The sequence below is a fragment of the Vicugna pacos genome, chromosome 20 (genome assembly GCF_048564905.1).
Source record: "Vicugna pacos chromosome 20, VicPac4, whole genome shotgun sequence".
NCBI lineage: Eukaryota > Metazoa > Chordata > Mammalia > Artiodactyla > Camelidae > Vicugna > Vicugna pacos.
The window spans coordinates 21,269,026-21,296,340 of NC_133006.1; the positions used below are offsets into that span (position 1 = coordinate 21,269,026).

General features: G+C 39.3%; 2 protein-coding genes across 4 annotated transcripts in view; both read right to left on the minus strand.

Annotated features, from left to right (window-relative positions):
- Positions 1–5,695, minus strand: part of BLTP3A (bridge-like lipid transfer protein family member 3A) — a 55,573-nt gene extending 49,878 nt beyond the window's left edge. For both annotated transcript variants that reach the window (XM_072945211.1, XM_015237521.3), the window contains exon 1: positions 5,303–5,695. In XM_072945211.1, the coding sequence (XP_072801312.1) occupies positions 5,303–5,346 (44 nt within the window). In that variant the 5' untranslated portion in view covers positions 5,347–5,695. The remainder of the gene's footprint in view (positions 1–5,302) is intronic.
- Positions 5,696–14,654: 8,959 nt separating this feature from the next.
- Positions 14,655–25,680, minus strand: SNRPC (small nuclear ribonucleoprotein polypeptide C). Of its 2 annotated transcripts, none has more exons than XM_006202093.4 (6): positions 25,531–25,671; positions 25,140–25,182; positions 21,285–21,393; positions 19,278–19,367; positions 17,713–17,817; positions 14,655–15,010 (listed from the first exon to the last, which is right to left on the minus strand). In XM_006202093.4, the coding sequence occupies exons 1-6, from the start codon at positions 25,536–25,538 to the stop codon at positions 14,886–14,888; spliced, it is 480 nt and encodes a 159-aa protein (XP_006202155.1). In that variant the 5' UTR covers positions 25,539–25,671; the 3' UTR covers positions 14,655–14,885. The 2 variants fall into 2 exon arrangements, with proteins under 2 accessions (XP_006202155.1, XP_072801318.1); XM_072945217.1 differs by lacking the exon at positions 14,655–15,010 and adding an exon at positions 15,034–15,500 and having other exon boundaries at positions 25,531–25,680.
- Between the last annotated feature and the right edge of the window lie 1,635 nt (positions 25,681–27,315).

Here is a 27,315-nt window from a genome sequence, read left to right on the forward strand (position 1 = left end):
TTTTTTCTGGTACAATGACATGTCTCTCAATCGATTTTTCAAAGCAACTAATTTCATTATTTGTGAACCATACAATAAGCTTTGTATGTCAGATACATATGACAGTATTGCTTTGGAATTTTTATTGCTTATAAATGCTACTTTTAAAGACACAAGACAACCATTTTACGATAAGAGAAAATCACCCCTGGAAAGGTGTAAAGATTATAATACAAAAACTACGAAATTCAAATTTTGGTTTCTCCAGTAAAGATAAAAAGCTATGCTAATGGGGTGCCAAGTTTACAAAACAGAATGAAATTATTTAATATCCAGGATAGTCTGAAGACCAAATATTTAACAAAAACTCCTAAAGAACAGCTTCTCCTTTCTCTTAATGTACATGACTGTTACTGTGATAGGAAGCAGAACATCAGATCCATTCCAAGTAAGAAATGTTATGTGTTAATGGTTACAAATTACCCTAATTATTTTCATTGAACCTGCCTAATTTGAACATTTCTCCAAAAAAAAGCTTATGTTTTCAAGGCTGACAGTTGCTTGTGACTAAAATTTACAAATAGACCAGAATTTGAAAATTAAACACAGGCAAAAATAAAGTGGCCATCTGGTTTACCAAAGATGAAGTAAAGACATTTTCAAAACATATCCAACAGAATGGCTAAAATGAAAAAGATGAAAAATACCAAGTGTTGGCAAGGATGTAGAGCAACCAGAACTCTCATCCACTTCTGGTGGAAGTGCAAATTGGTTACAGCCACTTTGGAAAACTGTTTGGCAATAGCTATTAAAATTTAACATACACACATCCTACAACCTAGAAATTCCACTCTTACGTATATCCCCAACAGATATGTATACATTTGTTCACCAAAGGATATGTACTAAATGTTCCTAAAAGCACTTTTCAGCATACCCCTAAATTCGGAAGCTAATCGAATGTCCATCAACAGTAAAATGTATAAATAAATTGAGGTACAGTCATAATAGAATATTATACAGCAATGAAAATGGGAAATGTATAAACTGATGCAACAATAGGGATTAATCTCACAAAAGTAATGTTGAGCTAAAGAAGCCAGACATGAAAGTATACATACTATATGATTCCATTCATATAAAGTACAAAAAAAAAAGACAAAATTAATCTTTGTTGTTAGAAATCCAGGCAGTGGTTACCCTTTGGTGGAGGTAATGCTGGAATGAGACATAAGGGGTTATTTGGTGCTGGCAATATTCTGTTCCTTCCTTTGGGTGCTGATGACAAGGGTATGTTCAGCTTGGAATATTCAACCGATGAGAAGCATTATAGAAGCAGAATGATTAAAGAGTACAGCTCTGGAATGGGAGTTGACTGCATTTGAATCTCAGTCCCATCACTTACTAGTTATGATTTGGGGCAAGTTATTTAACCTTTCTGTGCCTCATTTCTCCATCTATAAAATGGGCCTAACAACTCCCTCACAGGGTTAGTCTGAGGATTAAATCATCATAAGACTTGTTAAATGTGTGAATAACAGTTGGCTATTACTATTAAGTATTTGCTAAGTAAATAAAAGCACTTATTTTAAAGCAACACAAGACGAGGAAGGAAACACAGACATGATTTCACTGTTACTAGAAAACATGCAAAATAATTATTTGGGAAATAAAAGTGATAATAAATTAAGCAAAATGTAAAGGGGCATGACCTGGAAGCTGAGACTAGACCTACAAATCTTCACCTAAACAGACCGTGGGCAAGCAGTCAGCCTCTATGAGCCTACAGCTCTCAACTGTCTCCTGGGGGCTGGACCAGATGATCTCCTCAGGATGATGAACAATAATGAACGGTGCCACTCATCAGGAACTAAGAGGGCTCAGCTCACAGTCAGGCTCTCTTACTCTCCAAAAGGACTATGAAATCTTCTTTGCCTCTGAATTTACCCTAATGTCATGTTTTTAAAAAAATCTATCATGTCCATCAGCCATGTCTCCATCACTCAGGGTCACATTTCCTTCAGCCACTTAGAGTAAATAATTAAGACTTCTTGATGGGTTTCTAAAATAGCCAATTGGGTGGGTTGCTGTCATCCATACCATGGTAATGTCCCAAACTTCTCTGTCCATGTTACAATAGCTACTCTTTATTAAACCCTATTTACATGCTAGGCACTAGAATATCCTCAATTCTCAAAAAAAAAAATCTGCTAGGTATGTAGTATTCTTCCTTATTCTCATCTTTTACAGATGAAAAAACTGAGGCTCAAAAAGGCTGCCCTGTTCATTAAATGGCAGAGCTGGAAGGTGAATCTAGCTTGTCTGACTCCAGAGAAAATGCTCCTTCCCCAAGCCACAACGGTCCCCTGACTTACTTTACAATCAGTCATATTTCTTCTTACTTGTATAACAAAAGGTCATTCTTTAGCTAAGGCGATCTCAAACAAAATCTAATTCAGTGAAAAATCAATTTTGGATAGTTTTTTAAATGATTACTTTTGTTTCTAAGTAAAGGTCTCCTCCTGGGTCTATTTAAATGAATTCTGTACACTGAAGTTATTTATATTCTACAGCAGCCATCCAAACCACAGATTAAAGCCCTTACAAGACGTTTATACATCTTTCCTGCTGAATCTCCAGCGCCCAGATCACTGCCTGGCCTAGAGTAAGCACTTAACAAAACTATCTTGAATACTACCTCCTTCAAATCTTGTTTACCAAAATACTTTACCAAAAAGCAGAATGTACCACAAGACACTTTAATATCTGAAACTTCATGACCAAAATTAAACATAATATGCAAGTCACTGGGATAGCCTTCATGTTGTGAGACGCTCCTCCAAGTCAAGTGGCATTGTCAACATCAGCAACAAGTAATCATTAAACACCTACAACTATTCATTTAACATAGTAACCCAGTATACCTTCTCTTCTCTCTCTTTCCCCATCAGGGTTGGCAAGCCACGGAAGCTAGTTCCCCTCCAGACAGGCCAGCCTCTATTGGTGTAGAAGAGACCATACAGAGACACAAATGTCACACATGATTAGGCAGCTTTTCCAAGTTAAACCAAGCTCTTCCCCTTATCAGACCCATGTCCTACCATCTCTTCCGGGAGCCTTAAAACTGCAGCCCTGAATAACCTTCTCCTCCTCAGTCAGCCACACAACCCTGAGGAAAGAAACTTCTCCCAACATCTGTCAGAACTATTCCTACTTCATCTAAAAGAGGTACTCTGTTCACTGAGGATTCACTAATGTGTCAGTATATACTATCAAAATTTTTCTTTAAAAATTCTTTCTTCATAGAGAGTACACAGATTATGTGTGTCCTACCAGGGAGAGTGCACCAGAATTAGGAAGTTGGGTTTTATTTCTCTACCTGACCTTCCACTACAACTTGGGTAAGTCACTTATCCTTCTAAGCTTTAGCTTCTTCAGCCATAAAATGAGGGGTTGAACTATCAGAAGTTACTTACGTAATTCCAGGATGCCTTATGCCTTAACACTGTAAGGTTCGTAAATCCCCAGGCCCAAGAAACTTACATAAAAAATTACCTGCTTGCATATGTGGATTTTTCTGACAAAGTCTATGGCTTATATCAAATTGTCTCACAAGTTGCGCCCCAAAAATAACCACAACTCATGTTTTATTGAGCACTTACTATATACTAGGCACTGTGCTTAAACACCGTGCTATGTTAGGTGAGATCATCTCTAAACCCTAAAATTCTCTGAGTCTATGTTTATTCAAATTAATGGGTTTCCTTTAGTTAAATTTCTGTTTCATTTCACAATCATTAGTCATACACTATAGTCTTTACACAGGACAACCAAACTCATGGAACACCCAAATGACTGTTCCCTGAAAAAGAACATATTAGGGAGTTAACACAAGTAAAAGGTCCAAAGGCACTTTTAGCTCTAGCTTCCAACTTGCTTTTACTTTTAAAACATGGTGTGGTGATTAACCAAAAGATGTATGGAATCTGACTAACTAAAATCTAAAATCAAAGTAACAGTAAATATGCCAGTGTCAGTCAGAAAAGGGGATGCAGTGGCGGCCATACTGTCTCACATACCACTCACCAAGGCAATGAGAAGACCAGGGAAGATATATTAGTGCAAGGCCTGGGTCGCCTGTTCACTGGCTTCGCCCCTCTATTCTGGCCTCCTGAAAACCTCTGATCACTGTGGAGCCAAGGCCTGGATCACTCTCCACTTGTGAGACAAAGGCTAGCTAAAGGTATTAAGGCATTACCAAGCCTCTCCTGGAATAAGGAATTGAAAGGCTAGCTTCCAATGTTTGTGGACACTAGTTCTGAAAAATCTACAATCGTAACATAAGGGTAAGCAGTCACCCAGTTACGATGCAACTGTTTTGCCCGTCACCTGGTTCTGGTCCAGATGACTTCGGGGCCATAATATTGCTTAATAAATGGCTGCAAAGCATAACTGGACGACATTAGTTCTTTTCACAGGCTGTCAAAAAACCTCCGCATCTTAAAGGGAAGGTTGTTGAAACTTTACGCCCAACTCTCATGAGCTGTCTCCATTTAGTCTGTGTTAACTAGAAGAGAAGCAAAGGAGGGAGAAAGGAGATAGGAGGAACGGCCGTGCGTGCAAGGATTTTTTCAAGGGTGATGCAACAGGGTCAGCCAGACGATAAAGAGGAGCTTAGAGCTTCTGGGAAGGAGAAACCAGTGTCGGAGTTGGAAATCTGGGCGTCAAATGGGTTATGCAGGACTGAGTCACAGGGTTACACAGAACCGGCCGGGGATGAAGGGTCTACTCGGGAGAGGAAGGCCGTGGAGGGGATGGTGGGCGGATAAAGAGGCGGACAGAGGACTCCGAGGTAGGGGCAGCGGGTCCAAAGCGGAGAGAAAACACAGGGGGTGGGCAGGAGAGGGTGAAAATCGTGAAGGCCAAGGAGTGACGGACAGAAGGCCCGGGGGACAAGCAAGGGAGGGCAGGGTGACCTACTTGCCGGTGTGGTAACTGAAGGGGGGAGCAGCCGGTCAGGAGACCCTTGGGGTCGGGAGGGACGGGGAGGTCTGTTAGGATGGAGAGAAGAGCCTGGGGCACCCGCGCTAGGGCAGGGGAGCCGGGTCCCGGAGGGCCCAGGGTGAGGGAAGAGCAGACTGGTGACAACGGTTGGGGCCACTGGAGCGGGGAGGAGGCTGTCCGTCTCGAGTTGAGGAAGGGATCGCTACTGAGTTCGGGCTCGGGCTGAAGAGAGTGAGGCCCGACCGGCGCACCGCGTAAAGGAGGGTGGAAGGGTGAGGAGGGGCCCGGAAACGCTGGGGGCCGGCGCTGGCGCTCTCACCGGGACAGGTGCTTCAGGATCTGCTTCTTAATGAGCCCGGCCATGCCGGAGCCGCGGCCCGCGTGGAAGGCAGGCGCCCAGCTGTGGCCTCCTCAGCCGCGGAGAAGAGGCGGCCCCTCACCTCGCCGAGTCGCGGGGACCGGATACGGCCACCCCAGCCGCCTCCATGGCGCTCTGCCGCCCCTACCGGGGCGCCCGCAGCTCCGCCACGATCCCACCCACCCGCGCGACGACGCGGAGATCTCGCGCCGCCAGCCCGGCTCGCGGAGGCCCGGGACACGCGCTGTGAGGAGTGCGCGCGGCGGCGGCGGCGGGGACGCGCGCGGCGAGGGGCGAGGGGCGGGGCGCGGCGGGCGACTGGCGGGCGACTGGCGGGCGACTGGCAGCCTCTCCTTCCGCCCTGCCGTCTGCCTCTGCCGAGCGAGATCTGAAAGGCTTCCCCTCTCGACTGCCAGAGGATCACACCCCCGCAGTCGCCTTAAAGCTTCGGGCGGGGAAAGGCAGGATGTCTGGGGGTTGTGTGTGTGTGTGTGTGTTTTGGGGGTTTTTTTTGCAGGAATTTGCTAGATAATTATGCACCTTTTGGTCCGCGTCTCATTTATTTCCCTCACATTTTCACTCATTATGCATTGAACACCAGCTAACTACTCCAGGAGTCAGGCTGGGGAGTGAAAAGTAGTCTCAAGGATCTCACAGGCCCGTACAAGCACTGCGCTCTACTGCTTTATGCTAGATGAGAAGGGGGAAGCCTCGTTATCCTCTTCGTGCCCCTCTTAGCCTCTACCTGGTTAACCAATAGGTAAATGTTTACTCAACACCTAAGAGGTGCAGTGCGGAGGAACCCACTCAAATGCTGGAGGCAGCAGAAAATGAGACAGTAACTTTAAATTCCCAAGGGCTTTAGAGATCAACTTCGTCTTGAAAATAAGGACACTGAAGCCCAGGGAAATAGTTGAAAGAGCTTGTTCAAGATCTCAGCTACTTAGTGAGACAAGACTAGAACCCAAGTGTTCTTACTGTAAGACAGTGCTATTTCCACTCTATTTCGTCCATACACTTTAAATGGTAACCCATATGTCCGGGACACCTGTGGACTCTGGCAAAGGTGGGTAGGTGGAGTTTTCTGGACTTAAACCTTCAAGCAAAAATCTGAGCAAAATACTCCGAGGAGACAGGCCTATAGGAAATCTGACCACCAGTTAATTTTAAATTTATTCATTCTTGTGCATAGTTAATACATGAACATAATACAGAAATCAAGGTAAGTCTCCTCCCTCGCAGTCCCTCTACCATTCGATTATTCAGTTCCCTTCCCCTAAACAATTGTTACCTGATTTCAGAGATAGTCTAAGCATGGTGAATCGTATAAATGTTAGATTTTTAAAATAAATGATCAACAGACAATGCATTCCTATGCCTATCCCTTATATTAAGTTCAATTTCCCCCAGAACTACCCCCACCTGCCCCAATTACCTTTTTAAAAGGGAGCACTCTGACATGAATATTTGATCTTCAGGGACCCACAAGTCCCTAAAGTTCTGTTCATTTTTTAAAGTCTATTTTCCGTTGTTTAGATTGGGTATTTGTATTGTTCTATCCTCAAGTTCTCTGATTACTTCCTGTTACTGATTGCTTGCTGTTGAGCCCAGCCCACCCACTGAATTTATTTTATTTGGAGGTTCCACAATTTCCATTTGGTTCTTCTCTATATCTTCTATTTCTTTGCTGAAATTTTCTATTTCTTCATTTGTTTTAGCATGTTCTTAATTGCTCACTGGAGCACTTTTACGATGACTGCTCTAAAATCTTTGTCAAATAACTCTAGTATCTTTGTCTTACTTATTGATTGCATTTTTGCATTCAGTTTGAGATCTTCTTGGCTCTTGGTATGATGAGTGATTTTAGATTGAAACTTGGATATTTTCTTATTATGTCCTGACTCTGGATCTTATTTAAACCTTCTGTTTGCTAGCTTTTTCTCACAATGATCTGGCAGAAGAAGGGGGAAGGTGCCCTCTTGTTACTGTCAGGTGGAGACAGAAGTCCAGGTTGCCTAGTCAGCCTCCTTGGACACCGAGAAGGGTTATGCATTACTGCTGGGCTAAAGTTTAAGTTCTGGCTCTCCAATAGGCCTCCTAATACTCCTATGGATGGGAGTGGCAGTGCCTTGTTACTGCTCCCCACAAAGCCTCCACTGACACGGGGATATTCGCAGCCTCATAACCACTGGGCATTAGTGAAAGTCCTTAAACTCTTCTGACACTACATCAATCAAGAGGGAACAATGCCTTGTCACTGCCAGATAGGAATGATAATCCCAGCTCCTCTCTGATACCACCTGGCTGGAGTTTGGAGCACTTCATTATAGCCTCACAAGGGTGGAAGTCTAAGCTCCCCACTTGGCCTTTGTGACATGGGTTGGGACAGGGCAAGTTTTTTCTGTGGTGTTTGGCTGGAGTAGAATAGTATTGTCTAAAAGGTTTGTTAAGCTGCCTCTTTTCTGGTCCTTTCGCTAAAGGGGTGTATTTTCTGGTCCTTTTTTCTTGGGGTGTGTTTTGTCTGTTGCCCATGGGTGTTTCTTGGTTGCCAGCTTCTTCAACTTCAAGTCTGGCACATATGAGGCAAAAAGAAACTCCAGAGAGCTCATCATGTTGTTCCTTGGGTCCCAAGTTTCCTAGCAGGTCTGCCTTCTCACCATCTTTCAGAGTCTTCTATGCTTGCTTTTTATGTATGTGTAACGTCCAGGATTTTAGTTGTACTTAGCAATAAGAATAGGGAAAGGTACATCTATTCCATCTTTCTGGAACCAGAAGTCCTTATTTTTTTTTAAACTTATTTTTTTAAAATAATTGTAGATTCACAAGAAGTTGAATACAGAGAAGCCCCACATACCCTTTGCCTACTTTCCTACAACGGTTACTTCTTACATAACTACAGTATAATATATCACCCAGGAAACTGATACTGGTGTGTTTGTGTATAATTCTGTCATTCATCACGTGTATAGACTTGTATAACCACTCCCACAATAAAGATACAGAACTATTGCATCACCACAAACATTCCCCCTCATGCTACCCCTTTATAATCATTCCCTGCTCCTCCCACCCCCAAAACCATTCCTAACCCTTAACTACTAATTTATTCTTCACCTCAATAATTTTATCATTTATATAGATAGGATCATGCAGTATATGACCATTTCAGATTGGCTTTTTCACTCAATATACTGCCCTTGAGATCCATCCAATAGTTCATCCTTTTTTATTGCTGAGTCATATTCCATAACCCATACATTTTTAAAACACCTAGTTGATCCCTTTATTTCAGATCCAATAACTTCCCTCACTTGCTTGGCAGGATGGCCACATTTCTAAATTCATGATTAAACATTTATTCGTACATACTGTGCTTTGTATGGAACAAAAGAGGACATACACAAGCCCAAAGAAACATAAGACTATGCAAACAAGGAAAGGTAGTTTTATAGAAAACTCAAAAGCAAGAGGGTTAAATAGCAAATATGGTATTGCTGTCTATAAGGATTCTTAAGAGTAGTTTCTAGTTTATGATAGCTATGACTTTTTAAAACAACTTTATTGCGGTATGGTTGACAGACCACAAAGTGCACATATTTAAAGTGTACAGTTTTTTAAGTTTTGGCATATATACACACCTGTGAAATCATCACCACAATCAACATAATAAAATACCCATCACTCTCAAAGGTCTAGCTGTTTGGAGCTACGCTGGCCTCCCTGCTGTTCCTCCAAAAAAATAAGTAGACTCCCACTTCAGTCTTTGTCCTGACTGGAAAGCTTGTGCCCTGGCCATCTGCATGGCTTTCCCCACCACCACCACCACTCCCTTCACAACTTTCCTACAGTCATCCCTGAGCTGGCACTCCCTACCTATGCCCCTTACCTGCTTTATTTTTCTTCATGGCACATGCAAGCTAACATTGGTATTTTTGTTTATTGTCTGACTTCTCCTTTAGAATGGTAACTCCGTAAGAGGAGGAAAGACTTTATTACTGTGGTCCCATCACTCAGAACAGTGTCCAAATTCAGAACAATATAAGAGTAGCAGACCTGAGACAGGGTCTTCTAGCAGAACAAGTGCATCAGTATTACTCTCCTCCCAGAGCATCTCTTTATCAGTCAGGTAGGCTTAGCTGCAGATAACAGAAAACTCAATATGTGGCTTCAATGAACAAGATGTTTATTTCTCTTTCACGTAAAAGATGTCTAAGGTAGGCAGTACATGGCAGCTCTTCAATCACTAGGGACCTATGTTCCTTCTATCTTGCTAACACCATCTTTAGTTGCCAATTCATAGTCCAAGATGTTGCTCGCATTTCAAACAAACATCACATCCACATTGCTGTCAACAAGAAAGACAAAGGGCAGAAAAAAGGCATGTAGTCTCCTGCCACACAGCCTCACCTAGCTACAAGCTATGGGAAATGTGCTACTCATTGCAGATGGCCATGTATCCAGATGAAAATTAGGTGTTCTACTATTAAGGACAGTAAGAGATACTAGAGTGGGCTATTAGTAATGACTAATTGCCACTCTGGGCTTTATTGTTACTCTTCTTTTTGTCCTTTTGACATCCTTCACTCTACCAGCAGAGGCCTGACAGATAAAAGGGATGAAGAGGGGGAAAATACAGCATTTGAGTATAGAGGTAAAATTCTTTGTCCTACCTTTAACTTCTTGATTCTTTCAACAGCCATCCCCAAAAAGTACTAGAATGTGATATACAGGGAAAGAAAAGAGGGGAAAAATTGGGAGGCCTGTTTCTCAGGGTCACTGTGAAAGCTAAGTACTTACAAAGGGCTTTGAGACCTTGGCGTCCTGTGCTGAGTTCCAAGTCTCATTAGATGAGGACATAAATCTTAACTGGCAGCCAGAGAAAGATACTTATTCAAAAGGAACAAGTATAGAGAAACTGGACCATCACCTGATGGGTGATCAAAATTACTATCACCAACTAGAGGCAGATGCCTGTGTGTTTGCCTACCGATGTATCCTAGGGACAAAACTGGGGACATGTATCAAAATATAACCATGAGGAAACACCAGGCAAACCCCAAATGAGGAACATTCTATTAAACAAAAGTTGTGTGAGATAGACAGTGAGACAGAGAGGCTGAGGAATCGTTCTAGATTAAAAGGAGACTAAGGAAATATGACCCCCCTCAAAAAAGTACATGATTCCAGAGAGGATCCTGTACAGGCAAGAAAAAAAAAATACAAGGACAATGTTTATCAATGGACAAAAAAAATGAAACATGGCTGGTAGGTTATTGAACCAAGGTCGATAACTAAACCACAGTCATGTAAGGACGTATTTATTCTTAGGAATACGCATTTAAGTATTTATGGTAAAAGGCATGATATAAACAACTTAACTCTCAAACAGTTCAGAAAGAATAGAATGTATATACATGGAGAGAAAGAGAGAAAGGGAGGGACGGAGGGAGGGGGAGTGAGGGCACACACAAGCACCAATAATAAAGCAAATGAGGTGAAGTGCTAACAGCTAACAAAAGGTGATGGATGATCCTGGTCAAAGGGTATAAAAGTGTTCCTTGTGCAATTCTTAAACTTTTCTATAAGTTTGAAATCTAGCACCCTGACCTTTAAAGAGCAAGAACAATAAGCAACATTCAGATTGTTTTATTCCTGCACCTGTCTGATGAACTATTCTAGATGCAGGATTTGATTCTGTGTCAGAAAGTCTAACCTTTACATTTCAGTCAGGAAGGGAAGAAATATCTCCAATTAGTTAATATTAAGGTTTTCATGTAAAACAATATACTAGGCAAGCCTTCAGAACACTTCTGTCAGAGAAACCAAAGGTAGGCCAAGCTTTTTTCTTCTGTTCACCAAATAAAAGATACCATCTGACTGAAGCTATGTAATTGGGACAAACACTTAATCACCACTGGACTTTTTCCATACAGGATGACCAAATTAGCCTGTGGTTCTATGCAAGGATCCCATTACTCATGCAGCCTCGAATCAAGGGGACTGGCATTCTGACAAACCATTAAAGCCAGGCAGCAGACATGATGACAGCCTGGACTTCAACTGCCCTCCCGATGGCTTTGGATCTACCCACAGAAAAGGAAGCAAATGTTACCCAACATCGACACTAAGTTCTTCGTTCTTGATATCTAGTAGTATTCTGGTTTACACCTATACTAATTCTCACATTACAGTGACTCATATTTTAGAATTAAAACCAGATGTCTAAAGGCATAAATCAACAGCAGTAAGTCTGTCTTCTTCATAGCCTCTTACAAAGAAAATGTCTTATAATCAATTATTACAATAGTTTGCCCTGGGAGTTAACAAACAAAATAAAAAGAACCTTCCTTAGAACTATTTATTCCTACCTTTGTTCATTGTAGTTAAAACTTGCTAAACTTTAAAGTTGTCATATTGTTTTTCTGAAACTATGGAAAACACTTTCTTCATAAGACTAGAAATGTTTCTAGAGTGGATATTCAACCTTAAAAACATACTATGGAAAAAGCTTCCTTTTAGGAAAATCTGGGTAATTCCTAAGTATCCATTCCAATTTTAAAAACCTAAATGGGTACCTGTGAGCTTTCTGTGTACACACAGGCTCTTTACCCTGAGCCTGACAGCCATCCAAACCAGAAACTTGCTGAGTCACATGTTAAGCTCATGTGCCATAAGTTGGCACAGTTTCTCCTAACATTTAAGTCTGCAGAAGATTATAAAAACAAATCTTAGCTATAAAAGTCAGACATATAAACTATCAATTTCTAAGACTTAAGTTCATCTTAAAAAGATATGACAATGAAAAACTAAAAAGCAAAAAGCAGTCCGGGCAAAAGCTCAGAGTAGGAGTTGACTCAGCTTCTACAGAGGCTGAGCATAAAGATCATCTCATTGTAAGGATCTCAAGTTCTAACCTTTCATTTACCTAGATATTAGATATGATGGTTTATTTGCTCCTCTTCAAAATATTCACAAGTTCTAGAATAAAAAGCAATCCACCTATTGCCATTTCAATTTCTAACTACAAATCTTAAAAAATTATAGACATAGACACATATATACGGTTATATTCTCGAGTAGGAAAGATCCTAAGACAGAGTTTGCCAAACTCAGTAATAATCGAAATTTACTAGGGCTCTTTCTGTAAAATGCAGATATGTAAGCCCTAACCCAGATATATAGAATCAAAATCTGGAATCTTCGTTTTGGAAAAGGTCCCCCATTATTCTGATCACCAGCCAGGTTGTAAACTATTGGTTTGGGAACCCCTGGCCATAGCATCACTATAACTATATCCTCAGATAGCAAAGGTGGCTTGTTTTGTTTTTTAAATAATGATTCAAAATAAAAAAGATACAAAAAGGTGGCAAACGTTCCTCCTTCAACCCTGTCCTCCAGCCACTCATTTACTTTTCATGGGCAACCAATACTACTAGTTGCTTATCTGAACTTCCAGAGGTCCTTTATGCATATACCAGTACATACAGATATTTCCTTTACAAAAGGATAGCAGCAAATAACACACTGTTATGTGAACAAACCAAGGTGCAGAACAATGTGTACCTTGGAGATCTTTCTCCATCAGTACAGAACTTCCTTATTCTGTTTTCACCTGCCTGGAAAAAATATGCCACTTTGTGGATGTATTGGACTTGCTAAATCAGTCTTCTTTCTGACATCTATGTGATTTCCAGTCTTTAGCTGCAATGTATAATCTCGTACACATGTCATTTTGTACATGTACAAATCTACCTAAAGGAGAAATTCCTAGACATGGAAATGCTGAGTCAAAGGATACAGGTATTATAATTCTGAGAGATACTGCCAAACTGCCCTCTCCAAAGGTTGTAACAATCTTCACTTCCACTTATGTGAAACAGGAGTTTAGATTTTACACTGAGCTGAATATGAACAGTGTCAATGGCTTATTTTCTAGATGCCTCCCTAAAAATATCCTCCTTTTATAGCCTGGTGATATAAGAAATGACATTCTGAAGACACCTTCTGCACCATGGAAATCTGCATAATTTTTTGATGACTAGTAGATTTTCAGACTATGTGAAGTTCAAGAAAAAGAGGATCCAAGGAAGACATACAAATGATCAAAAAGCACATGAAAACATGCTCAATATCACTAATTATCAGAGAAATGCAAATCAAAACTACAATGAGGTATCACCTCACACCAGTCAGAATGGCCGTCATTCAAAAATCCAAAAATGACAAATGCTGGAGAGGCTGTGGAGAAAGGGGAACCCTCCTACACTGCTGGTGGGAATGCAGTTTGGTGCAGCCACTATGGAAAACAGTGTGGAGATTCCTCAAAAGACTAGGAATAGACTTACCATATGACCCAGGAATCCCACTCCTGGGCTTGTATCCAGAAGGAAATCTACTTCAGGATGACACCTGCACTCCAATGTTCATAGCAGCACTATTTACAATAGCCAAAACATGGAAACAGCCTAAATGTCCATCAATAGGTGACTGGATAAAGAAGATGTGGTATATTTATACAATAGAATACTACTCAGCCATAAAAACCGACAACATAACGCCATTTGCAGCAACATGGATGCTCCTAGAGAATGTCATTCTAAGTGAAGTAAGCCAGAAAGAGAAAGAAAAATACCATATGAGATCGCTCATATGTGGAATCTAAAGACTCATGGACAGAGAATACAGACTTGTGGTTACCAGGGGGGTAGAGGGTGGGAAGGGATAGACTGGGATTTCAAAATTGTAGAATAGATAAACAAGATTACACTGTATAGCACAGGGAAATATACACAAAATGTTATGATAAATCACAGAGAAAAAAATGTGACAATGAGTGTGTATATGTCCATGAATGACTGAAAAATTGTGCTGAACACTGGAATTTGACACAACATTGTAAAATGATTATAAATCAATAAAAAATGTTAAAAAAAAAAGAAAAAAAGAAAAAGAGGAGCTGAGTGAAAGGAGAAGCTGAGGTTAAGGCAATTTTTGCCATTCTTAGCTGATATGCGCTCACTGTGAAGCCTTTTTCTCTATTTCAGTATAAGACTTAAAATTTTCCACTTACTATGCAAAGTGTTATTCATGTGAAAATTATCCATGTGCTGTTTATTATTTTAATCAACAAAAGCTCTAGAAGTTTTAGATTTACAAAAGGCTTTGCACAAATAAAGGCAAGGTACCAAAAAGGACCCACTCTACACCTAAGGCAAGACTGTCACACAGAGAGCATGCCGAAGAATGAGCTAGAGAAACCCAGCTGAAACACTTCACCTCCTTTATAATACAGAAGTGAGAAAAAAGGGAACAATTTTTAACTAAAAGAGTTGACAATTTTATTTTCACATTTCACAATACAAATGAAAATTGTTTTTTTCCCCTCAACTACTCCCCTCCAAAACTATTCTCTCTCTGATAGGAAGGCGGGAGCAAGTCTTCCTTGTCACGCTGTTAAAAAAACATCCAGAGTCACAGCACCACAATCTCCTGGTGAAGTAGAACGAGTAATATAAAACTGATATAAAGAGGCTCCCCAATCGCCTTATCTGTCTGGTCGAGTCATCCCTGGTCGAGTGGGCACCATCATGGGACGGGCGGGAGGTCTCATCATTGGAGGCCCAGGCATCATTGGCATGTGGCCTCCCATAGGCGGCCTCATTCCAGGAGCTGCAGGCGAAACAAAGAGACGGAAAAAACAGAGTCAGAAAATACTACTTATGAGAGTTTGATGGAACTTCAATTAAAAACAAAAAAGTAGCCCCCCGCCCTGCAAAATGCTGGAAAAAAGACATACTTGACAGAAGAAATGCAACAAATTCATCACATCTGTAAATTACTTAGACATTCTCATACAAAAAAACAAAAAGGTCAACACAAGAACCATATGGGAATCATGATCTAATGATAGTAAGGGGGAAACTATTAAAAGATTGCTTTCCAGAAATCACCAGGGACTAGTTCCCTAAATTGACCTTTTTCTCACTCAGGGAAATTCACAACTAAGTCACATTTTATTCAGTCAGTTCTTTTAATCAGTTCTATCCACCATATAACCAGGAGCTATTTCATGAATGTACACAGGCACAGAGGACAATCTTACCACTAAGCGTTTGTTCGGAGTTGTAGGAAAGGTGAGCAGGAGGCCCATGCTGAGAACCTGTTAGTAACCATACTTAGCTCAAGTCAAGAAAAATAATAGCAATAACGTGATTTATAACAATTAGCACATACACACACAAATCTGATTTTTCTAATGCATTTTAGAAACCATTAATGATTTTTTTTAAGTGTCCCAGCAATATACCAGCCAAATAAATGAGCTAGGGAAGGGAGGGCAAGCAGACAGGTGGAGGCTGGGGAGGAATAGAGGCAGCTCATGGGACTGGTAATGTTCTACTTCCTCAGCTGGGTGGTGGGTTCATGGTACTCAGTTTATTATTATGTCTCATATAATTTTCATCTTATATCTTTTTAAATATCAAATTTTACCTAATTTATTTTTAACTAGATCATTTTGATTAAAGGCTTACAATAAATGGTTCAAGAGGAAACTATTTCAAACTGAATACAGCCTTATCACTAAAAGTAAAACACAAGTATATGCAAAGACACAAAATTCAACAGGTACAGAATAATTTAAACAGAAACAGTAACACTAAACTTCTAAATACTTTGTTAAAAATCCCTCCATAATATAATGTGCATTCAGCATTTCTTAGAAGAAACTGATCTAGACCAAAGATTAAAATGAGGCACCTGAAAACTTGATTTCTTTGCTCTCTATAGTACATTAAATTTTAATTAGTTGTCAATATTGGCAACTAATATGTCTTACTACTAGTATGTAAATCTAGATTCCTTTTTTCAACTTTTCATTATGGAAATATTGAAACTTACACAAGAATAGACTATAAGAATATAATGAACATCCATGTACCCATCATCCAGCTTCACAATTATCCACCCACAGTCAACTTTGTTTTATCTCATCCCCATCCATTCATCCCTGCCCACCCACCACGTACTCAATTATTTTACTGCAAATCCCATAATTATATTATTTTATCCTGGCTAAAAACAACAACAAGAAAATACTCAGGAGAACTGGCAACACCAAGCCTGTATTCTCAAATGTCAACCACAGGCTGACACTGATACTAGAAGCCTTTTTTAGACAAGTCATGCATTCCCCAGTTCACATCCCTAAGCCCTCTAGGAATCTGAATTTGTAACCCCAGTTTAAGAAAGCAAGAGACATCTCAATCATTCTGATTGTGTTTTGGGTTCACAAGACAGAAAGGCAGGAACTTTCTACCTATTCTCTCTCATCCCTCTAAATGATACCCACAGCAAGCATACTGAATGCTTCCGGCTAGGAGGCTACTGTAATACCTTTGCACCTTGTCTTACCAGTTCAGCGTAGGCTTCTTACGTCAGTTGTATTTATTCTAATTACATAATTTAATTATTCTATAAACCAATAAACTATGAATGTAGGAAAATACTGATTCTATGAAGACAAAGCTGATACTAAGAAAGACACAGGCAAATCATCCCCCAAAAGTACAAATTCGGTAGGCAAGACCATCATAAAAAACTGGAACTAGTGGGAAAGGGTCTACTTCAGTGGTAAAGTGCATGCTTAGCATGTATGAGGTCCCAGCACTACCAGTAACGTAAATAAATAAATAAACCTAATTACCTCCCCTCACCAAAAAAATACATTAAAAAAAACACTAAATTTTAAAAATTGGAACTAAATTGCCTCACCCCTCTAATCACTTTAAAGAAAATGAAACTAAAGTTGGTATGGCTTGTTGGTTTCTGTAAGAAATACATGGTGTTCCAATGAGCAGACTCATTCTCAAAGCAAAGGCCCATGTATGAGAAAAGTCTGCAAATTAATGTACATTTATGTTTAAATAAAATGTCTGAGGTACAAGGATTTTTTTCCCTTCCTGGAATAAAAGACTACCACACCTAAGACCTTTTTCATATACACTAATTTGGCCTAGTTACCCTGCGAGATTAAATCAGCAACAGGGGGTAGCTCAGCTCCAAATCAAACTGAGAAAAGCAGCAGTACAAGTATACATCTACCCTTCCCTTTATTATAAATGGCCAAAAGTCAAGAGGAGCGTGGGGAACAAGAGAGAGGAAGGAAAACAAAAAAAGAGACAGTCTTACCCTGCTTTTAGTAGCTCAAGGTCTTTGGATACCATCCAATTACACTGATAAACCAAATAATTCTCTTTATCATTATACATTCACCATTTGTAATTTGTTGCAATAACACATTTAGACAGCTAATTAGCTAATTAATTCTTCCATTTAAATGGAGAACTAAAAGACTAGAGATTCAAACCTACCAGGTCCCACTGGCATCATCCCAGGAGGCGGAGGGCCCATCATTGGCATCATGGGAGGGCCCCCCATATGGGGTGCTGGCATCATACCAGGGCGAGGAGGACCCGCTGAAATAAAGAATGGGGCCTCAGGTTAAGATATGCTTGCATATTAACATTTTTTTCTTCTTAATGATATTTCATGATCTGGCCCAAATTCTGTAACAATTCTGTAACTTCTCACAGTTTCTTTTATAATAGTAGATCCACAAAAACCAGTATATCACAAAACTTGAGTTACTTTATGGCTAAAAAACAAGAACAAGCCTGCCTAGACAGAAGTATAAAATGAAGACAAGTTTTCCAGGTTAAAAAAATTTCAAAAGTTTAATTTTCAATAGGTGGGTATTATACCCTCTGCAGAGCTCTTGACAAAAAACTGATGAACTTAATCTACAAGTACCTAATTTCAAATCTTTTTTTTTCAATCAAAACTTAGGTTTAAGAGTCTTTTGAAATATGAAAATGTATATACAGAGATATCCCTAACAGTATTATTCAGAATAGCAACAATGTGGAACAACTTATATGTCCAACAACAAGAAAACACTGAGGCTAATTATGGTACATTCATACCACTGACAATTCTGTTAAAAATAATTGGGGGGGAGGGTATAATTCAAGTGGCAGAGCACATGCTTAGCATGCACGAAGTCCTGGGTTCAATCCCCAGTACCTCCTCCAAATAGAAATAAATAAATAAATTTAATTACCTCCCCCTTATAAAAAACAAAAAAATAAAAAAGAAGTAAAAATAATGGCGTTAAGTGCCAGCCAGTCACGACAGAGTAGGAGAGTAAGATGACCTTAGAGCTGCTGTGAGCTGAGCCCTGACCAGGTCCCAGGATGACAGGATTCCGAGAAGGGTTTGGTGGGTAACTAGGGGTCCACCTGCATTAGTGTGCAACTATTATAAACTTCTCTGTGTTTACATCCATGATTATTTGCAGGACTGAGTTTAGGTCTCTGAGTTCAATTTCAATCTGAACTCTTCCAGGAGTGCCAAAAAACTTATGGCCTAGTTACTTAATCTCCTCCTGTCTGTCATGCAGGAACAACAAACCTTCTCAGAGAGGACAGGCCTTGGATCCACTCCCTTTGAACTATTCAATTTTTGTCTTTCACAAGGCGTATACATTGGTGTTAGGTAGGTTAGAAGATAGGGGGAAAGACTGAGGAATTTATCAACTACTTCAATCCTCCAGTGTTGTATTTATAGCAGTAAATAGTTTATGGACTCAGCAGTACCTCTTCATGTATCAGCTCATCTAACCACAGGTACATTCTGAGCTTTCCATTCAATCTGTCTCAGACGCACTTGGGATGCCACAAATATAATACCTTAGTAATAATGCAATCAGAAGATAACTCTAAAGATATTTCAGAAATTATAATGCTAAAGTTGTTCTTTATTACCGTCCATGTATTCATTTAATGAGTATTTGAAAGCCAACTGTGAGATAATCTAACAAAATCAAAGGATAATCTGTCCAGTTACACCCCTTAAGATAAAAACTTTATAAACTCACGGAGACTGGGGGGAGGTGGGATCATTGCCCCTGCAGGAGGAGGAGCAGAGAATGGAGTAGGAGGTATCTTTCCTTGTTGAAATGCAGCAGCTTTGGAGAGAGTGAGAAAAAAACAACACACAGTGAATAAGAATTCAACAACCCATTTATTTTTACTAAAATAACTACTTTCTTTTAAATCTTTAACAGTCCCTTTATTTCAGTGTAAAGTGCACTCATCTAAGATTACTACATCATGGCCTCTACAATTTTTAAATCAACTTTAGGTATTTACCAGCTAAAACTGCAATTAATTGGTTTATTGATTTGGCTTTTTTAACCAGTTTTTATTTAGTCAGCATTTCTATAGCTGAATTAACTGAGAGACTGGAGTGAAAACCTCCCACCTATAAACGTCTTACCAAAGAGAAGCAGTCATTAAGGACAGGAGGGTATAACTCAGTGGTAGAGCACATGCTCAGCATGCACAAGGTCCTGGGTTCAATCCCCAGTACTTCTATTAAAATAAGTAAATACATAAACACGATTATCTCCCCCACAAAGCAAAACAACAACAACGATGATGACGATGAAAAGCAGTCATTTTTAATCTGTAGATGCGGTTTATACTCAATTCAAGCCACTCATAGTTTTGTTTGAAAAATGTGATACCTGCCTAGAGGCCAGGCTTTGTAAAACTTCAGTCCTTCCTATACATATGCTTTCCTGCATGAAAACAGTATGCTACTTCAGTTTACTACTTTGTGAAATTAACACATCAAGCTAAGAGATGTGAAAGAAATAAAGATTTCAATGTAACAGCCTGCCCTGAAGGAGATTATGATCTTAAAAAATGTCCAATACAATCACCTTTTAATTTTTCTTTCAGACAATATGAGGCACAAATGAAAACAAAAGAAACTGAAGATCATTTATATTTGGTTTGAAAAAGGAGTCATAAATAAATACTAAAATACACACTCATAAAGTCAATTCCTAAATTTGTTAGTCCTTCCCAGTTCAGTGCAGTCTGCAGCCCAGATATTCCTCCATTCTACTCCACCCCCACCAGTGCAAAGGAGATCAAGTTACTTAGGTAGATCACTAATGATTCATATGGACCAGATCCAAAAAGTGACCTAGAGTACAGATGCAGGAACAACTACCGACATGCCTGTAAACAGAGCCTATGCTCTCTCAGGGATCATATCCCCCAGTAAAGGTTTTCCAAGCCATTGAATCAACAGCAGACTAAACATCAACATAATCGTGACCATCATAAGGTATGTCCCTGAGGGTTTGCCTCCTCTCCTCTTAAAGTCTTCCATCAAAAATGTTTACTCATCCTAAATTATTTTGCCGAGTATAAAAAAATAACAAACATAATGCTAACCTTTAATGCAAGAAATTTCTAACATCTTTTCAAATAGAGGGGAAAGTACATTATAAAAATTTTCCAGGTGAAATGGGACAATGTCTAAGATTTGCACTAGCCTAAACAACAAAAATGTTCCTAATTAAACAAAAAAAGTATCATATGTACAATAGGGGTCCAAAATACAGCCAGACTGTTTCACCACTTCAGTTACTTACTTTTTGACCACCTATCTTTTCCAGGACGACACAGAATAAAACTCTTAAACTCTCTGAGGAGAACTACAAACTCACCCCCTACCTTTTCCTACTGTAAAAGGAACAGTTCTAAAAACTATAGATCATTACAAAGGAGGTTTTATATAAATCTGTTACGAAATGTGGCCTACATCAATAAAGAAATACCGGGCAGCTCATTCTTCTCTGCCACACTTCCCAGTCTACCCAATACCTGATTGCTGTAACCTCAATAATTAATATTAATGTGTTCCTATATCCCTGGGAAACCAAAGACCTTCACTTCTTTCATTCAATGCATCAGAATGCTCCTATTTATCATTCAGAATGAGTTGCTTCTGTGGAAAACAAAAGAGAGACAGGGACAAAAAAGAATGGGACCATTCTACCACATGAGAACAAAAGACTGAAACGTACTTGTTTTGTCAATCAGGCTCTGAGCCTGCTCTTCCATCCATTTCTGATAGTAGTCTTTCACATTCTCTTTGTGTTTCCTACCACTGCAATGTGTCTTTCTCACAGATGGCTGTAAAACAAAAAGGTCATATCAGACAAAGAAACAAATATCCAAAATCAGAAAATTTTTAAAGCCTTACCTTTACATAGGTAGACTGGCTACCTTTAGCAGCTCCAGCTGGGTGCTAAAGCATCACTTAAAAACTTATCTAGCAATGTACTGTGGTAATTTATCTACTATATTAATTATCTAAACTGGAGTCAGCAAACTATGGCCCATGGGTGAGCCATCTGAATTTGTGGAAAAAAGTACTGGAACATAGCTGCATTAATTTGTTTAGGTATAGCCTTGTCTTCTCTCTGCAACAGCACAGTTGAGTAATTACAACAAAGACCATATGGTCCACAAACCTAAAATAATTACAATCTGACATCTGAAGAAAAAGTTTGCAATCCAAACAAGTTTATACTGTATAGCACAGGGAACCATATTCAATATGTTGTAGTAACTTATGATGAAAGGAATATGAAAATGAATGTATGTTCCTATATGACTGAAGTATTGTGCTGTACATCAGAAATTGACACAGCATTGTAAATTGATTACACTTCAATAAAAATGTATTTTAAAAAATAAAATAAAATATACCACTAGGGAAAAAAAAAGTTTGCAATTCACTCATCTAGGACACAATGTCACTTTTATGCTCTTTCCGAGGTTATTCTACAGCAAAATAATATTGCTCACATATATTTAAATAACAATTTATGGGAATATATTTTTTTAAAGGACCACTGGTCTAGAATACAGACTCTATGTGAATCACACACAGCCCTTTGTCTCTAGCCCCCTAATCCTTTTGTTTTTTAACAGCTTTATTGAGGTAAATGACATAAGATAGATTCCACACACTTAACCTTTTATATTTTTAAGTTAACATTTATTTATTTAGCTCTTACTACATGCCAGACACCATGCTATGTACTTTACAAGCAGTGTCTCAGTCCACATAAAAACCACATCTGTATGGCACAGGGGAATAATCAGAAAGAATGAATCACTGATACGTGCAATATGGACAAATCTCAAAAACATGCTGAGCAAAAGATATCAGACACACACACAGAGTACGTAAGATTCCATTCATATGAAGTTTAAAACCAGTAATAATGATCTTTAGTAATAAAAACCAAATCACTTGGGGTCAGGGGTGCAGGGGATTGACTGCAAAGAAACACAGGAGAACTTTCTGCAGTGACGAAAATGTTCCATTATCTTGATGTATGTAAGTCAAGTTGTAATCATCTGACAAACAGTCAAACTGTACACTTAAAATGTATGCATTTAAATGAAAATAAATTATAATTCAATAAGCTGATTAAAAAACCACAAGGATACTATCTTCTATTTATGCTTAAAGACTTATCTCAAAACACATAGACAGCAGCAAACCAAGGCCTAGAATCCAGATCTCATTCAGATGCTCCTCATGGCTGCCTACCTGCTTCCTACCTCTCTTCATATGACTGCTTCAGCGGGAGCAGGTGTGACCAATGTCATGTTAGTAGAAACTGTCTTTTCATGGTCTACATTTCAAAATACTGTTCCCTGTCTCCCAAACCACTGCTTATACTAATACAATAATGATGCCCGAAGCCTAACAACAAAATTATGCCTAAAAACCAGCAGAAGGCTCAAAAGTTAGAGTACTGAACATTTTATACATTTCAAAGTCCACCACAGGAAATGTTCAATCGCTAGGAAACTTCATATTTTCACAAGATACCATGTTAGAACAACAGTTTTACGAGGGTTCCCGATATTTATCATAAAGAGATATTTATCATAAAGTTACTTTTCAATTCTCTGAATTCTGGCATTAGAGAGGTAAGTGAGTATATGACAATACAGCACTGGAAAAGGATAGAAAGGCATAGCCCCCCCCACACACTAACAATTTCAGAAAATTATGGCTAGGAGTTTGAACTAGGAGTTAAGAATACAAAACCAAACCAAACAAAAAGACCAGGAGTCTACAGGCAACCTACTACCAATACCAACTTACTGGAGAAGTCTCCTCCAGGACCATCTGTAGTAACACTTACAACTATTATTTTTTCAAGAGGAACAACTCTACTTACATGTTCTAAAAATCTATTAATGCTGAACTACATCTTACCATGTGCTAGAGAGAATTCCAAAGGAAGTGACAACAGAGAAATCATTGGTTAGGTTCTTGCAGGTACTATTCAAGATGACATGATGATCAAGAGTTCTGATTTAACCAGGTCTCTACAGAGGCAGCAAGCTAGAGAGCCGCAGTTCTCAAGGTGTGGCTCACAGGCACCTCTCAAAGTATAAGACAGACCAGTGAATTTTAACATAATAGAGCATCTGATATGGTTTCAGACTCCACACTGCAACTAACCATGTGTTGAGTTTTGGTGCAGTAATACAAAGCATTAAAGAATATCCACAATTGTCTAAAAATGCTATTAAAGTACTCTCATATTCATGTGAGGCTGGATTCTTCACACACTTCAACCAAAACATAGTGCAAAAGATTTAATGAAGATGAGAATTCAGCCAGCTTCTATTAAGACAGACATTACAGAGGTTTCCAAAAATGTTAAAACACCATTCTTCATACTAAATTTTTTGTTTTGGAAAAATAGCAATTTTTCACTTTTAAAATGTTATAAGTCAGTAACTTTTAAAAGCGTAAAAGGACTCTGAAACAAGAATTTTGAGAGCTGCTGACATAGAAAACTCTGGAGTTACACTGTCTAGGCTTATCTTCCAGCTCTATTCAACTTTCTGGTTTTATAATATCCAGTCAGTTATTTACCAACACTGCCTCAGTCTCCCCCTCTGTAAAATGGGAGATAATACTAACGTCACAGGATTATCATGAGCATTTAACAAAATGATACATGTAAAACATTTGGAACACTGCCTGGCACACAATATTCAGTCTTAATTGCTGTTATTATTTGCTAAGCCGTTTTTAATCAAATCAAAGTACTCAATTCCAAATTTAGGCATTTCTTTCCAATTTAATCCAACATTTGAGAATCTTGGACACAATCAAATACTTGAACTTTAGGACATTTTCCTAGAATTTTCACTTGTCATATAAATTTTTGCTACCTTCAAGTTTGCTAAAGCTTTGTTATTTGGGGTCACCACTGAAACCACTGACTGCTGGAAGACTAATAACTTCAAATTATGAAGACAGTTGCAGGAGGGGTGGAAAAACAAATACCCTGAGGTATTTTCTCCAAGCAGTAGCCCTTAAATCTTAGCAAAATGAAAAGCATAAATTTCAAAATTAAAAAAAACTAATTAAACATAAGGTTTTTTTAGGTTCCCTTTCTTTAAATTTATTTTTAAATTGAAGTATAGTTGATTTACAACATTGTTAGTTTCAGGTATACAACACAGTGATTCAACATTTTTGTAGCTTATACTCCGTTTAAACTTACTATAAAATAATAGATATAATCCCCCTGTCCTGTATAATATATCTCTGTTGCTTACCTATTTTATACATAGTAGTTTATACCTCTTAATCCTATACCTCTATTTTGCTCCTCCCCACTGGTAACCACTAGTTTGTTCTCTATATCAGTTGAGTCTGTTTCTGTTTTATTATATATATTCGTTTTATTTTTTTTAACTTCCACAAATAAGTGGTAACAGAGTATTTGTCTTTCTCTGACTTAGCTCACTAAGCCTAATATTAGGTCCCTCCACATTGTTGCGAATGGCAGACATATACAGTTTTTTTCAAACTGAACAGAAACACTACTTACAGAGTCATGGGTGAGGTATGTATCGCAGTAGTCACAATAAAACCTGGAAAGAGGAGGAAGGTAGACAAAAAGAGAAGATGACAACCGGTTAACAGATGCCCATCCAACAAGGAGCTGTTCATTGAAGGTAAAAAAAATTAAGTAAAAGACGTATTCAAGATTCGAAGATGTCAAAGCGTCCTGAGATAAATCAAGCTTTTTGGCTGCCTTACGCGGAGTCGACCTCCACACTCGGAAAAGGGTATTTAGAGCTTCCGATCTCCCTCCCTCCCCGAGACCCTCACACTCCCCTAGAGGCTCCAGGAGCCAGAACCCGCCCTGAGCTGCCCCGCAGGGACACAATTATAGAGATCGAGGCCGCAAACATCCTTAGACTCAAGGCCCCACTCACTTCGGCATGTTGCTCTGTAAGCCGTTGGTCACTCCGTTCGGCGCCGCCGGGAAGTGACGCACAAAGTAAGCGCCGGCGTGGGGTGGAACAGATTAGTCAAACATGACGTCAGAAACCCCACCCAGTCATCCAATCCGCCCGCGGAGTCGCTCTTGGGAAGCGTTATCCTCATCGGCGGCCGAGCGAGGGGTGGGGCTTGTCCTGCACCTCCCTTCACCTAGAGGAAGGCGGGAAAGGGAGGGTGGTACTAAGGATCCCTGCAAGGTTCAATCTACGTCCATGCCCTTAGATTCTTGATGATCCCGAAGTGTGGTATTCATCCTTTCTTTCGACAGTTATCTAACGATTGGCTGCTATGTTCCAGGCACTGCTGTAAATGCTGCGAAGACAGCAGTGAACAAAACAAACGTTTTTGACCTCATGGAGTTGACTTTAGAGTTGGAGAAGACAAATAATAAAGACTATGTAGTGGGTTAGATGGAACCAAACGCCATGCGGGAGGGGGGGATAAAGCAAGGAAGAGGGGAGTTCAACATTAAATAAGACAGAAAACTTGCTGAGAAAGTGACAACTGAGAAATAATAGGTTTCTTAAAGCAAGAAAGCCAGGCGCAAGCTGTTTTACACAGTGTCTCTTTTTTGAGTTTCATTACCCCGGGAGATGGTACAGTCCTCAGTTTCAAATCCTGTCGCTGCTTCCTAGCTGTGCTGCTCTCACAAGATATTTAATCTTTATGAGCCTATTTCCTCATCTGAAAAATATGGATTATAATTCTTACTTGTGGCATTTGAGGAAGAATTAAATTTGAAAATGCATGTAAAATGTTAAAGTACAGTGTCTGTACATACTAAGCCTTCCACAAATGGCAATTATCTTTACATAGGAGGAAACATAAAAAATAAGCCGTCCCCGGGTATAACCTGTTCTAGCTGTTCTAGCAACAAGGCTAAACTTCCAGCCTGGTGTACCAGACTCCAAAATGGCCTGACTCCTCTTTCAGAAAAGGGAAATAAGTGTTGAGAACTGGGAGGAGGAGCTTTTGCTTTTTTAGCTCCATATTCTCCAGTGGTGGAGTTGCAACTAAAATAATAATAATTAACTTTATTTCAATGTTTACTATGTCCTAGGTGATTTAAATGCATTAATTTATTTAATCTATACAACCTGTTATTCACATTTCAGATGAGGAAACTGAGCTTTAACAAGGTTAAGTGTACCACAAAAATGCTTCCTGCTCTTAAAAATTAACTGCACAATGAAGGCTTTCATCATCTTAATATAATGGTAAATCTTACCATTATTAACAGTGGAACAATAAGCTAGTATGTGTCTCCTGCTGGGATGCTAACATTAAGTAGACACCATCAACTGTGATGTATTCTTACCAAAAATGTTTAACTTGGATCTAAACAGGTATATAGGAGAGGCAAGAGGATCAAGCTAAAGGAAAGCAAAAGTCAGTGAACAGATTCAGGAGGTGAGACATTCTGTAGAGTAACTAGCCACTTTCCTGCACCAAGACAAAAAGTGTCATTCTAAATCAAAAAATTTTTAGAGACATAACAACCAGAAGTAGTGTATGGTCCAGGATTAGATCCTAGTTTGGACAAATCAGTTATAAGGAACACTTTTGGGAAACTGTCTGGGCCTTAATGTTGCAGTGCTAGAAACCGGCCTTTGAGCAGTCAGCCTAAGTTGATTCTTCTCAAGGGGAAACATTTGTGAATTATGTTTTGATTTTTTCCTAACTTCCCTCTGTGCTGATCCTGGGCCTGTTTTGCCCTT